This window comes from Homalodisca vitripennis, chromosome 4 (genome assembly GCF_021130785.1).
Source record: "Homalodisca vitripennis isolate AUS2020 chromosome 4, UT_GWSS_2.1, whole genome shotgun sequence".
NCBI lineage: Eukaryota > Metazoa > Arthropoda > Insecta > Hemiptera > Cicadellidae > Homalodisca > Homalodisca vitripennis.
Window position 1 is genome coordinate 8692533 of NC_060210.1, and position 15979 is coordinate 8708511.

The window sequence follows — 15979 nt, forward strand, 5'->3', positions numbered from 1 at the left end:
GCTATTAGAATTATAAAAAAATTAAAGAGAAGAGATTCAATTAAGCACATTTTTAGGGAACTCCAAATATTTACTGTCTACAATCTTTACATATTTGAGACTAAATTACGTTATACATTTCTGCAATCTTGCCTTAACAGAAAGAAAACATCAATATAAATACATGGTTCAATATATCTAATGATTCTCATCACTTGGAATTCTATAAATAGAAAATCTCATACATGGGGAAAAAGTTTCTAAATCATTTACCGATTGAATTGAAAACTCACTACAACACTAATAATTTCAAAACTAAACTTAAAGAGTACCTACTAAATAAACCTCTATATTTATTCCAAGAATTTTTTGAAAGGGATAATTGATTGGTTTAGCTCAACATGCCTATATGTATGTATGTATGTATGTGTCTGTGTATATCTATATGACAACCATTTATTACCATAATTTAAAATATTTTATAAGTTGATATTAGATAATTTTTGATTAACTATAATGTTCTTGATGTGACTCTATTCATTGTATATTCTGTGCATTTGTGTGTGAATAAAGAATTTCTGAATCTGAATCATTTGAATGCATGCTGAGTTTAACTTTCTTAAAATAGTGTCAATGCACTTAGTCCAATTTAAATTATAAAGTATATCTCTTCGATAAACTATTTAGAATTTCTGTTTAAGTCAAACTCTAGTACATGTATAAAATAAAAATGTTTACTGATTTAACTAAATCCAAATAGTAACAGGAGAACATACTTTCCAACATCTTTCTTGAACTTGTATTGCTCCCAACGGCTGCTCAACATGAATAGGACATCAGCACCAAGGGTTTGCAGGGCTGACTGCACCAAGAGGTTGTCACTCCGTGATTGACAGCTACACAGCATGGTTATCCTGGATCCCTCCAGAGGCTGGGCATTACACCCTCAGTCACAATTTTAGAAAGTTAGGGAAGAAGTCTAGGAAATTCAAAAGAGAGAATGATGGGGTCAAATGAATATTACCATGCTGAGTGTGAGGATAACACTGGATCTTTTTCTCATTTAATACTGGTAAAGATTACATTGCAATTTGTCATACATTGTCACATTGAAAACACATCATTGTACACTTCAATGTTAAGAGAAATGCAATCCTCCAGTTCGTCCAGATCTTTAAAAGAAGCAATACATTAAATAAATAAAAAATAAATTAAAACAAATCAATTAATTAATTAAAAACTAATTACAACACATATAAAAGAATTTCCTAAGATCAAAAATAATTGTTTAATTCATGATTAATCCCAGAAAACTCATCCACTTCATAAAATGGGTGTTCCAAAAGGAAAAAGCCAATTTGTCTTAAAAATACCAAATGGCAGTGATCTTAATCTATTTGGCAGTGCATTTCATAATTTTGGTCCAAGAGATAATGATTCTAATGAATATTGTTTAGAAGTTAGTTTTTTGGTTACAATATTGTTTACGCCCCTTGGGTTATATTGGTGGATGTTTTGATATGTTAGGTTGTTTGACGTAGCCATATCAAGCAACAGTTCATACACAACTAAACAAGGAACTGTCAAAATATGAAGTTCTTGAAATTTTTGTTTACATGAATCCTTATAATCAATACCAGATATATAATGTACTGCTAATTTTGCCTCAATAAAGAAGTGTTTCTTTCTTTCTTTCTTTTTTTTTTGTATTAATACAATTTTATTAATGTTCTTTTTAAATGTATTCCCCATATTTCAATACCATAAACCAATCTTGTATTCAATACTCTGTTTTCAATTAATTTTATTGCCCAATCATAAAATGAACGTGCAATTGTGTGTTTTCAAGTAAACTTATTACCTAGGAGTATCTCTCACCAGTCACACAACAGGCTTCGCTGAGGTTGCATGCAAAACTTTAATTCTACAGCATATTTTCTTCTTGAGATGTTCTGTAGATGGACATACATACAGAAGACATATTCTGTCCCCCTGGCAGGTTAAAGAAAAATGTTCTAGCCTGCTGAGTGATAAGCTTGAAGAAGGTTAGCCAAATCCAAATTCTATGATTGAACATACACCATTATAGAACTATCTTGTCTAAGTAGAAATTAAGTTTCATGCAAAATTTAAAATCAACAGGTAAAATCTTTCTTGAGATATCTTAAGGATAATCAGAGTACACGTGTTACTATGATGCGTGTTAAAATTATGATTGTAATTTACTGTTTATTTACAAATTTATATTTTAGTCTGTGATTTTCTTGCTGCGATCACGGTTACCCATAAGACCATAATATAAAAGGTTTGTTAATACTCAACCAAATCCCATGGAGCGACATGCACCATAATAGAACTCAATGTTGCCTATATAAACATTACGCTGCATACAAATTTCTAATATATAGGTATAGTTTATTCTTAAGATATTGTGAGGACGTACAGAAATCAAATTTTTCCAGCTGTTAAGTCATGGGCTATGTTAACGCTCAGCCAAGAAAATTGAAAAGGTTTTATGCTGTTTATTGAAATTGTTGATCAGCATTATATTTTTAAATAAAGTTGTAAAAGCAATACAATTATGATTTGTTAACGCTGGTAAAGTAAGAAAGACAAAATTGTTTTTTACTTCTCAAAGATTACTTAAGTGCTCCATTTCCACTTATTTTGAAGTGGGAATAAAATAATTTTTTGAAAAGACATTCAAATACTTAACCGGATATGAATATAAGAACGTTATGGAGATATACTTAATTACAGCGCTGAGGAAAACTTAATTATAATGGCTCTTAACAATACATTACTTTGTGTCCTCATATTTTTTTACAGTCAAAAGACATTTCTAGCAATATAACTACTTATTTTGAGGCCAGTCTCACACTTACCAAATACATTTTTTATCTCAGAGCAGAAAAGCTCCTCATCATCTGATAAAACCATCTTCAACCATCTAATTCCTCAGCCTCATATAATAACTAGTTAAAAATCCCTTCATTGTAGAAAAACAGTATGTATAAGACCAGTATTCAGATGGAAAGCACCACGCTTCCTCATGAAATTGTAATTTTATCTAAAATTATATACAACGACAAATATAACACTAGCCAACATTCTGCTGGTGTGCTCATTGTTTGTGACACAATATCTGTATATTACGTATTTATGAACCTTTATGATAAATTTAAAAGATGATAAAGATTAATTTTTATTTTATTTATTTTTTACAAAAAAATTATCTTTTCAGAATTGGAGATCTACGAAGTTAGTAGTTCCTATGCTATCAAGTTTCATGCAAATCCGTTTGTAAATAGCTAAAAATCCAATTTTTCCACCATGTAGTGACTGCCATCTTAGGTGATAGATAGCAACTTCCGATTTGCACATGTTTCTTTTTTATTCCCTTTCCAAAGATGTGTCACAAGTGAGGGGTTGTATTTTGAAAATTTTGAGTTGGGATTGAAAAATCCCATGGGGACTACAACTTAACATTTTTTGATAAGCCAAAAGTAGGTCTCATTAACCTACAAAGATCCCAAAAGTTTTATTTCAATTTATCAAAATATTTAGGAATAACAGGGATGGCCACAGACTTGAATGACCCTGTACAAGTGTTTGTTTATTCACAAAAAGATTATTGTTGGATGTGAGCAAAGTAAATGACTCTAAAGAGTTTTTAACGTACAAAATTTTGGCAGTACATAAAACAAAATTTCCAATGAAGATTTTATTTGCCGCATAATCAATTCAATCTAAAACATTATGTTTTGGTGACTTGTTCTGATTAAATTTCACCCAGTATAATCTCTATAGAATCCAGTTTAGAGTTTTATTTGACACTAAATTTTATAATGTGCGTTGTAAATAACACTTGATGCAGTGAAAAAATACTGAATTCTAACTAATTTTGTAATCTTTTATTTCCAGACATGAATTCTATATTGCTTACAACCTAGAATTCCCAGTTTTTGTAGCACTTCCAAAATGTACAAATGTTTAAAGTATTTATGTATTCATTTAATCTTAGAAGGGCTGCAGCTCAAAGGAGGTGTGTTTTAAGAACACGTGGTTGTTGTAAAGCAAAATCGTATTGTTTCGATTTCAAGAATAAGCCACTTAGGTAGTTACAGGATTCAGGTACACAGTTTACACAGACAATCTGACCTCTGAAAATCAGTACTGAACCCTTTTAATGAGCACTGAATGAAAACTACCTATAGTTCTAAAATTAGTATGTGTATACATTTATTAAGCGGAAAACTTTTATGACAAAAGGAAACTAAAACTAGGAGAGGGGTCACACGATCTAGAGCATTAAACTTTGGATCTGAGTTAGAGATTGTGCAGATTCAAATCCTGTCTGTGACCGAAGCAGTTTTTATCAGTCTGTCAATGATGTACTGTATCGACTCTTCCCTTTATTCTGTTTGAGAAGACACACGCATAGACCTGTGGCTCACAAGGGCTGACAGAATAAGACCAAAAATTGATTAGCCTCTCTTGGTTCTCGAACCATTTAGTTTCTAAATCTATGTTCCCTCTTCTTCCTTCAAATTGAGGAAAGTAATAATTACATTTTACTTTATATTAAACACACTTTAAGATGAACTATTTAGCACCAGAACTTTTGGTGGAGGCCCCGTTAAACCTTTTTTCTGGAACTCCCATTGTTTTAAGCACAATTCAAAATAAAATGTCAAACATACTGACTAACTTAGATTTGTTGAACTCTACTGAAGTGAAATCTAGTGACCATACCTTGCCAAAAGAATGATTCTTGACTCTAGCTTTGAGATCAAGAGAGGTCCAAAGAATGTCCTGGATCTCAGAAGTGCACAGATCGGAGGTGTCGATGAACTTGTGGCCACAGCCATTAGACAGATGTCTAAAACATCAATTGATATATCTTAGGTAGCTTTATCAGAGAGAAAGGAATAAACCAGGGATCATCTTTCATTATTTCACTGGCCAGGGTTGGTGCTCGCTATTTCATCACCTCATGCAAAACAATTTTTTGCCGTCCTTTTTAAAATCTTTTCAGTAGATGAATTTTAATGACAGACAAGAGTAAAAGGTTTAATCAATTAGTAAAAATCAGACTATACCCTCTGTATAGTCAGTTTTGGCAAAATGTTTTTTTTGTTTGTTTAAAGTTTAAATATTACATCATGACGAACACTTAGAGAGTCCTTTAAGATGGTACTGAAGATTTGAATCTTGATACTTCCTCTCTGTCTAACGAAGAGTGCTATTGAATTAGGGGTCAAATGGTAAAAGAGCAAACCAACCATCTGCAAAAAAAATCTTAACGTTCTGTCAGGTTCTTCGATACTCTAGTGTACTATTGGTTTACTATTTTCTCGCTAAATTTTTTTACCCCTAGCTTGCAAAGCACAGTATGCAACCTCATTTTTGTGGCCATGTTTCAACCTTGACATTCAAGACTGTTATCATTATCTAAAAATGTTACATCCTTCCTTAAATTACAATATAGATGAATTTTAGAATCATTACTTAATATCGATTGTAAGATAGGATGATGAAAGGCTTTCTTTGTATGTCAACCGAAGGATATACTGTACTATCCTATGGACATAGCCTAAAGGGAATGTTATAATTCAATTCTTCCAAACCGAAGAACGTTTCCCGACCCAAAATCTAGTTCCTCCAAATGTTGGGCTTCCTTGAGTCTTATTGTGAATATTAGGACAACAAGCATAGCAGATATGAACAGCCGACTTCGTAAGAGATTATAATTACACGTTTTTCTTTAGACGATTCCAAAAGTGACGATTTTTAGTTATTAAAACAATAATTCTGTTCAAGTTAGCCTTTTCCAACTCATACAGAGTAAAAATATTTGGTGCTCAGTGAGAGCTTAAGTGTTCATCATCTCCTTTACAGACGGTTGATGGAAAACTGGCTGTGAGCTCTAAAGGATAAAACTATAGGAGTACATACATACATATACAAAAGTGGGATAGTCTACTAAGATTACAAAACATAAAATTAAAACATACAGAGTGTATAGAACAAAAACAGTGTGTCAGCTGGGCGATGCACAGTGGCATGTCCCACTCTGTGATATCCGCCGTGTGGCAGAGTTGATCAACTGGTACGCCAAAACACAATGTAGCGCTGCCGTTGTTACTATGCTATGAAAGTTTGTAAACAATTACTAACTTGTTTTGGTTTGTTTTGTTTGTATTTTACTGGTTGATAATGCCTTGATGTGTAGTATGTTACTGGTTAATGAACAGCAAAGTAAAGAAGGAAATATTTTATTTCACCGTTTCCCAAAGAGGTTAAGCTAAAACTTTATAGGTACACGCATGTAGGCGCTACGATGTTTAGAATATTGTTATTGCTCGTGTTTGCTTTAATAATTTTGACTCTGGGGATCTAAACACCAAACTTTTGAAGTTAAAAGAAAACTAAAACATTTAGCAGTTCCTCATCTAAATATTTGTACCTAAGTTGCACTAGCAAATGAAGTGTCAATAGAGATGAAATAGCTAAATGTTGTGAAAATAAAAAATATTGTCCAGTCCTTAATGTTGTTTTATTTTAAACCATTAAAGACAAATCATATAGACGTTAGTACAAGTGAAAAGGTAAACAATCTACTAATGGGCACATCAAAAACTGAAATCTTAAATCTGGGGAACCTTATGGATGTCCAGGAGCGGCACATCACTAACTGCAAATGTCGAGATTCTGGGGTTCAAGGGCAATTCGATAGGTCTAGTCTACAGCGGGAGATGACTGTTGGAGTTGGTGGGGTAGATTGCCTAAATATAAATGTGCCAGTAGTATTCTTGCAAGATACTACAAGCTTTGCACAAGTTGATGGCCCTAGTGTTTTCCATGAGGGCTATTGATCAAAGAGAGTTATTACCATTCCAAGTTGGCTATCTCAATACGTAGTTTACAAGGTTGTATTCGAACTTAAAAAGTGAAGCGTTCAGCTACGCTTTGTCAGTTTGATGTAAACACATTTTGAATCATATTTTTCACTGTTAAAGAGTTTTCTGAAGGTTTTATGACCACCCATCAACAACAGCTGTTACACAAAGAATCACGTACAGTTGGAGGAATTTAGCTGTGCTCGTGCAGCCCTAATACTACCCTTTCAAAAAAACGAACGCTATCTGTGTTGCGGGTTGCGTTTACGTGCTAGCCGCTGAGATGAAGGCGCAAGAATCTCTTAACGACTTTAAAACTCACGATTTCGATTTGCCGATTTTTATTCACACATACGTTATTTTCAAAAACACGATAAACAACAATATAACAACTGAAAAACAAGGATAAGTCCTATTATTGTTATTATTTGGTATTCTCTTATTATTTAATTTTACAATCACTTCAATAATATTTAATTAATTTTAAATGCTAGAATATAATTTTCTAATAACAAATGTTACTTACAATGATTGTTTTTTTTCATTGGGAGTTCTTCAAATTCCATTCAAGTTGTCCTCCTCTTCTGGGTTACTGTCACTGCTGTCTGTATCCGAACCAACTGATATAATAAGGGATTCTATAAATTGTCAATCTGGGGTTCTGCGGCTGCATAGTCCCTTTCGATTTTCTCTACGTGCTTGTACTTTACTGACCACTCTTCTGCGCCCATACTTGACATCTTGTCTTCGCATAGAGCTCTAGCTTGATACACAGTGAAAGATGTATTTCTCATAACCACATGATGTTGACTTCGGCCCAAATTAACTCACATGGGATTGAGGTCTGGGTGGTAGGGCGGATGTCGTAAGATGTCATGACCCTGTAGTTGAACAGTTTCGTCCAAGGCGTACCGGACATGCCTTGGTTTATATAGCTGCACAAGTTTTGTAGAGTTCAGGATAAAAGGATATCGTCGCAGAATGGTATTCCGTTTTTTGAAAGCCACAACTTCATATCTTGCTTCCTACTTTTTGAAAGTTAGGAGCTTTATCATTTTGTATGTTATGATTATGGCGCGTTATCGAATACTAGTACTGAAATTTGGTTTTAAAATTTGGTAACAATTTTTTCCTTTATCCACTTCATAAAAATGTCCCCATTCACATTGTCGTGGTAGTCTCCACTATGGTTGCTTGCTTTCAACATGTAAAAGCATTGGGCAAGAACCTTCTCTCCATCCGCATGGTAATTATTAGTCCTCACGCCCTTGGAAATCGGCACGTGTAACCCTTCATTTGAGCCATTTGACCAAGTTTGGTTAGATACGTGAGACGATAGTAGGCTATATAAGATTCGTCTTAAATAAATTATGGGGCGTCCTTGCTCCCTGTAATTTTTCAACGCTCTCAAGTATGTTATCCTCTTTCTCTCGGATTTCTGGCTTTTCAATTAATAATTTCCTATTGTTTGCCGTCCTTCTCCAAGTAAATTCCAGGTCCTTTTAATACCCACCTAAAACTTTTCTCACAACCCTGGAAAATATTTTTGTCCCTTAGCGCCTCCCTCAAAAGTTTTGCAGTCGGTATTCGATGTTCTTCAACATGGAAATTGTCAACTATTCTACGACGTTGGATTTTGTTTGGTGTAGTAAAACTTGCCTCACACATGTTACTAACCTTCAACTTGTTAAGTTAACTGTTTATTTTAGTCACAACTCGCTCTCTGACACTCCAGTTGCTGCAGCAGTTCTTTGGCGAGCCTTTGACAACGGAATTTTAACAGTTTGATGGTCTTGCCTCTTCCTTCATAAATGTATAAACATTACTCACAATTTCGCGAGCCTGAACTATGAATAGGCTTTTTGACTTTTGACTTTAACTCAACAGACATTATCGGTAAAAGCGAAGCACAAGCTACACTCAGCACTGTCACAAAACAGACTGATTGTGGCGAGTGCGATGAGTTATTTGGCCAATACGATTCCAGAAAGGAGGGTTTTAACCATGAGTCAAAGGAAATGTTTTCGGGACGCAGCGCATAATGCTACCAACCCCGCCACCCCTCCCGCCCATCACCACACACTCCAGGTCACGCGCACAGCTAAAGTCCTCGAACTGTATTTGTTACTTTGCAGTAACACTTCAAGTGTTATATGAATGAACTGTGAAAATGAAGATTATGGTCATGTTCTTTTGCGTACTCAGCGCTGAAGTCATAAAACTTTTCAGGGATTTCTAGATAGTTACCAAAACGAAAATAAAGCTGAGAACTACGACATTGACAATTGCCTAAATATCAAGCACTCTAAATCGAAGGAAACTTTAGGTGATCAATTAGAACTGAATTCAAGTACAGAAAATCAAAGTCTTATTGCTTCACAAAGTGGTGGGTATAAAAACAATTGGTGGGTAGATATGTTGTTGCATATTGAGTAGACACAGGATATTAGCTCAAATTTGAATATGGCCATTCAACTGTCCTTTATCTCAGCAATAAACCTGATTGGTTAGCAAGTATTTCTAAAGGGGCATTAATGAATCCAACCCTTAAATGGTTAAATGTGATTAAGGGAATGGAAGAAATCCAAAAGTACTATGATTTAGACAGCTTAATTAAAGAGAGGAGTTATGAATAAGCTAATTAATAATTTATAGTTAAATATACCGATGTAGATGAATTCGTCATTGCCTGTTTTATTAGAACTTGTATACTCATGAATTAAACAAGCAGATTTCTTTGAAAAGAGAATTTATGGGAACAAAGATGGTGATTCCAGTAGAACAATTAAAAGCTGAACAAATTTCAATACAATAATCAGGTCATCCTAAATTTACATAAATTTCAGAATGGTGTATGCAACAAACGGTCATTTCATAACTTTTTCACACTAAAATTTTAAATTTTTAACTAATAATTATATTTTTTCTATTATTTTACAAAAGAAAACTGACAATTCTCCAATAATTTCACAGTGAAAAATACACAAATTATTGGAGAATTGTCAGTTTTCTTTTGTAAAATAATAGAAAATTTATATTCCAATAAGAAGAGCTCCTCCTCCTTCATTGTAATAATTATATGTTGTTAATTATTAAGTCAAATCAAAGTGTAATAAGCCCACTTACTAAGCTTACAAAGCTTAAACTTTTACTAGCCATTACAAAAAGTTTAACCATTTTTAATATTTAAAGTAAATTTTTATTGCATGTGCCAGTATGATATATCAAGAGATGGTATTAATTCAGTTTTGTTACATTGCACGTGTACAATGGAAAACGATGTGCATCAAATAAAAATCGAACAGAAAATATGTATATAATGAGTTAATAGTTCCAATTCTGTAACTAGCACATTAATAAAAATATGATTTAATTCTGTTCCAGTTTACTATTAATTTAATAGCAACAGGTGGAAGTATGCATACAAATTATTACGGTAACAAAAAAATAAGAATCATGACAGACAATAATTGTCCGACAATTATTGTCGGAGAAACAGTGAAAAAATATTAGTTATTGCAGCTCTCCTGCATAAGGCTGTCTGCCTTGACCACCCACCTGACGTGTCTCGTGGAGTGGCGAGTAGGCATGCATGAGCGTGATACCTACCTTTTTGTTTGCTACATTGTGCATTTATATACACAACTTTGTCTTCCTTCAACTCGTTACAAAGATTGACCAAGTAGCTGACGTGTCTCGTGGAGTGGCGAGTAGGCATGCATGAGCGTGATACCTACCTTTTTGTTTGCTACATCGTGCATTTATATACACAACTTTGTGTTCCTTCAACTCGTTACAAAGATTGACCAAGTAGCTGACAGGGTCAAACTCCAATCCCTTGTTCATCTTTTAGCAACTTTTTTCCATTAGTTTAGGGTTTTTTAATTTTATAATTAATGCTAAACATAAACCATTTTTGATGTAAACAATGCATTTTACTCACCTCATGAATTTGTAATTACTAAGCATAACTACTATACGAGCAGTGTTTCATAGGCAAGTCATAATTCACAATCTATTTTGCTTACAAAAATGAACAAATCAAAATAGTTTTGAAATTATTTAGATACATTTCTTAACAAAAACAAAAGGATGCTAGTAAACAAAACATTAAAATAACATGATTTAGTATTTTGAAATCATATGCTGTAATAACAGTTCAACCACTAAATTTACCATAACAGTTGATATCGAATCAGAGGGTAAATAAAATGCAGAAAACAACTTAATTACTTGAACGGTTTTGTTATCATTAATTTTTTCTTCTCAGACCATACACATTGAAAAATGTTGAAATGTTTAATTCAAAAACAGTGATATTAATCTGTATTTCAATAGTAAGAAATATAAATGTAAATCAATCAGCCTGCTTTCTTTATTGACAAAATGTTAAATCTTTAAACATATGGAAATACACATCATTGTTCTAAATCAGGTTTCAAGAATATCCACAAGTTTTGAAGTGTAATAGTTTGTACAGCCCGATACAAAGAGGAAAGAAGAAACTGACAAATGATTTTTTCTCAATTAATTTTGAAACTGCCATAGAGTATGATAAAATGCCAAATACCCGTACAAGAAGAAAGAAAAAGAAAAGAAGGATTAAACAAGCTTAATCTTTTGCGCACAAATGGTCACTACTGCTGGCTACCGACATCCTTTACCAGATCGGAGTTGTTTTGTTCTGAATTGCCCTCCCAGGTCATATGTCCAGCATTGCTAAACCTCTGCTGTTTCTTTATCACCTTGGTAGTTGTACTCCCCAAAATGTCTATGTTGTAAAAACATAGAAATGTCAATTTAAAAAAATCATGGTTTATGTGTCAGCTTGACATATTTAGTAATTTACTTTGTCCCCCTACAATTCAGTACAGTGTACCTTACTTATCAATTTTAATGTGAAGCAGCAATAAATTTTGCCACTCAATTATATTGAATCATCATTCACTTATGTAAGATCTTTCTCTGGTATAATGTAATAAAATAGACAATACAGATTAAAGCTGTGACAGGATTTATAAATTAAACATCACTATAAAACTTCTAAAAGCATTTTATTGGTATTATGTTACGTAATAAAATAGACTTAACACATTAAACATGCTACATAATTTATAAATAACACAACTTTAAAAACATTTCAGATAGTGTACATGTCTATAATTTATAGTGTAAATTGTATAATACAAAAATTAATTTTGAAATGCAATGTTGTATTGTCTTCTGTCATCTAACTTTGAGCCTGGGAATTTCCACAAAATTTGCTGCCTCAGAGTACTTCATCGCCGATGTCATCAAACTCTCTCTTGTTAATAGGAAATCGTCACAATCAAATCCATCGACATTCGTATAATGGTGTACATGAGCCTATAAATAGTCAATTCGTTATTAGGAAATCAACACTCTTCTATTGATAATTAATTTTTATACAGTATTCAACAACACTAGACATTAGAAGTACAGCATAACCCAAGATAAGGTTCAGATTTTATGAATAAACTGCAAGCTCTTTGAACTGTCATTAGCTCACTTAAATATTTTATTATTGTAACGCATACTACTTACTCATATACAACTTTTATAATCGTTGTATTCATGAATGTGTTTATAACTGTTCACACTGTCAACCTTTTCTTTACTTGATAAGGAAATGTAATTCATAATGTACTACAAGATTATCAGACAATTCTTATGTGTTTGTTAAAATAACTCACACCATTTATTGGTTGTCCAGTGGGTATTAAAAGTAGCCAAACTTGCTCAACCTGTGTAATAAAGCAAGTTGATATGATAGTCCATTCTGTATGTATTTATATAGCCTACATTGGGTTGTTCCATATTAACTCAACCAACTTACTTTAATCATACAAATAGGCATTTTGGATTCTCCTACGCTGAATTTTAAGGTTTGTTGATTTTTTAATTTATTATAGCTTTTATGAAGTGCTTAGTTTTTCCTTACAAACAATATACCTGGTTTTTCCCTCTGACTGGAGGATGACCAGACTAACAGAACAGACCGGGGCAATATATGTAAGACTGATATTCCTTTTTTGATAAAAACACAACATAATAACATATCGGAATTGTGTGATTTAGATGCTCTGAATTCAAATCACACTTCAAATTCACTTTACTTTGCACTGATTCATTCACATCTAGCATATGGAATATGTATATAAGGTGAAACATCCAAGCAAAATCTGGATAAAATAGTGTAGAGATTGAGTGACTGGGAGGTGATACTTTATGCACACAGGCAGGGGATGACTGTATGGTAATTGGGTGAGGGGTAGGTGATACTTTATGCACACAGGCAGGGGATGACTGTGTGGCAATTAGGTGAGGGGTAGTTGATACTTTATGCACACAGGCAGGGGATGACGGTGTGGCAATTGGGTGAGGGTTAGGTGATACTTTATGCACACAGGCAGGGAATGACTGTGTGGCAATTGGGTGAGGGGTAGGTGATACTTTATGCACACAGGCAGGGGATGACGGTGTGGCAATTGGGTGAGGGGTAGGTGATACTTTATGCACACAGGCAGGGAATGACTGTGTGGCAATTGGGTGAGGGGTAGGTGATACTTTATGCACACAGGCAGGGAATGACTGTGTGGCAATTGGGTGAGGGGTAGGTGATACTTTATGCACACAGGCAGGGGATGACTGTATGGTAATTGGGTGAGGATTAGGTGATACTTTATGCACACAGGCAGGGGATGACTGTATGGTAATTGGGTGAGGATTAGGTGATACTTTATGCACACAGGCAGGGAATGACTGTGTGGCAATTAGGTGAGGATTAGGTGATACTTTATGCACACAGGCAGGGAATGACTGTGTGGTAATTGGGTGAGGGTTAGGTGATACTTTATGCACACAGGCAGGGAATGACTGTGTGGCAATTAGGTGAGGATTAGGTGATACTTTATGCACACAGGCAGGGATGACTGTGTGGCAATTAGGTGAGGGGTAGGTGATACTTTATGCACACAGGCAGGGGATGACTGTATGGTAATTGGGTGAGGATTAGGTGATACTTTATGCACACAGGCAGGGGATGACTGTGTGGTAATTGGGTGAGGATTAGGTGATACTTTATGCACACAGGCAGGGGATGACTGTATGGTAATTGGGTGAGGATTAGGTGATACTTTATGCACACAGGCAGGGAATGACTGTGTGGCAATTAGGTGAGGATTAGGTGATACTTTATGCACACAGGCAGGGAATGACTGTGTGGTAATTGGGTGAGGGTTAGGTGATACTTTATGCACACAGGCAGGGGATGACTGTGTGGTAATTGGGTGAGGATTAGGTGATACTTTATGCACACAGGCAGGGGATGACTGTATGGTAATTGGGTGAGGATTAGGTGATACTTTATGCACACAGGCAGGGGATGACTGTATGGTAATTGGGTGAGGATTAGGTGATACTTTATGCACACAGGCAGGGGATGACTGTGTGGTAATTGGGTGAGGGTTAGGTGATACTTTATGCACACAGGCAGGGGATGACTGTGTGGTAATTGGGTGAGGATTAGGTGATACTTTATGCACACAGGCAGGGAATGACTGTGTGGTAATTGGGTGAGGGGTAGGTGATACTTTATGCACACAGGCAGGGAATGACTGTGTGGCAATTGGGTGAGGATTAGGTGATACTTTATGCACACAGGCAGGGGATGACTGTGTGGTAATTGGGTGAGGGTTAGGTGATACTTTATGCACACAGGCAGGGAATGACTGTGTGGTAATTGGGTGAGGATTAGGTGATACTTTATGCACACAGGCAGGGGATGACTGTGTGGCAATTGGGTGAGGGGTTAGGTGATACTTTATGCACACAGGCAGGGGATGACTGTGTGGTAATTGGGTGAGGATTAGGTGATACTTTATGCACACAGGCAGGGGATGACTGTATGGTAATTGGGTGAGGGTTAGGTGATACTTTATGCACACAGGCAGGGGATGACTGTGTGGTAATTGGGTGAGGATTAGGTGATACTTTATGCACACAGGCAGGGGATGACTGTGTGGTAATTGGGTGAGAGGGTTAGGTGATACTTTATGCACACAGGCAGGGGATGACTGTGTGGTAATTGGGTGAGGGGTAGGTGATACTTTATGCACACAGGCAGGGGATGACTGTGTGGTAATTGGGTGAGGGGTAGGTGATACTTTATGCACACAGGCAGGGAATGACTGTGTGGCAATTGGGTGAGGGGTAGGTGATACTTTATGCACACAGGCAGGGGATGACTGTATGGTAATTGGGTGAGGATTAGGTGATACTTTATGCACACAGGCAGGGAATGACTGTGTGGCAATTGGGTGAGGATTAGGTGATACTTTATGCACACAGGCAGGGGATGACTGTGTGGCAATTAGGTGAGGGGTAGGTGATACTTTATGCACACAGGCAGGGGATGACTGTATGGTAATTGGGTGAGGATTAGGTGATACTTTATGCACACAGGCAGGGGATGACTGTGTGGTAATTGGGTGAGGATTAGGTGATACTTTATGCACACAGGCAGGGGATGACTGTATGGTAATTGGGTGAGGATTAGGTGATACTTTATGCACACAGGCAGGGAATGACTGTGTGGCAATTGGGTGAGGATTAGGTGATACTTTATGCACACAGGCAGGGGATGACTGTGTGGTAATTGGGTGAGGGTTAGGTGATACTTTATGCACACAGGCAGGGGATGACTGTGTGGTAATTGGGTGAGGGTAGGTGATACTTTATGCACACAGGCAGGGGATGACTGTATGGTAATTGGGTGAGGATTAGGTGATACTTTATGCACACAGGCAGGGGATGACTGTGTGGTAATTGGGTGAGGATTAGGTGATACTTTATGCACACAGGCAGGGGATGACTGTGTGGTAATTGGGTGAGGGTAGGTGATACTTTATGCACACAGGCAGGGGATGACTGTGTGGTAATTGGGTGAGGATTAGGTGATACTTTATGCACACAGGCAGGGGATGACTGTGTGGTAATTGGGTGAGGGGTAGGTGATACTTTATGCACACAGGCAGGGGATGACTGTGTGGTAATTGGGTGAGGATTAGGTGATACTT

The 15979-nt window shown here is 35.8% G+C and overlaps 2 protein-coding genes across 6 annotated transcripts in view; both read right to left on the reverse strand.

Moving 5' to 3' along the window:
* LOC124358935 (ornithine transcarbamylase, mitochondrial-like) overlaps window positions 1–11224 on the reverse strand; it is a 35172-nt gene extending 23948 nt beyond the window's left edge. For 2 of the 5 annotated variants that reach the window (XM_046811207.1, XM_046811206.1), the window contains exons 1-3: window positions 10825–11224; window positions 4735–4861; window positions 756–910 (exon numbers count right to left, since the gene is read on the reverse strand). In XM_046811207.1, the coding sequence (XP_046667163.1) occupies window positions 756–910; window positions 4735–4861; window positions 10825–10850 (308 nt within the window). In that variant the 5' untranslated portion in view covers window positions 10851–11224. Of the gene's footprint in view, window positions 1–755; window positions 959–1003; window positions 1282–4734; window positions 4862–10824 lie in introns of those variants that run through there. The other 3 variants (XM_046811209.1, XM_046811210.1, XM_046811208.1) reach the window with 3 other exon arrangements.
* Window positions 11225–11918: 694 nt separating this feature from the next.
* Window positions 11919–15979, reverse strand: part of LOC124358934 (tubulin epsilon chain-like) — a 32544-nt gene continuing 28483 nt past the window's right edge. Inside the window, 1 exon segment of the mRNA XM_046811205.1 lies at window positions 11919–12248. Within this exon segment, the coding sequence (XP_046667161.1) occupies window positions 12108–12248 (141 nt within the window). The 3' untranslated portion in view covers window positions 11919–12107.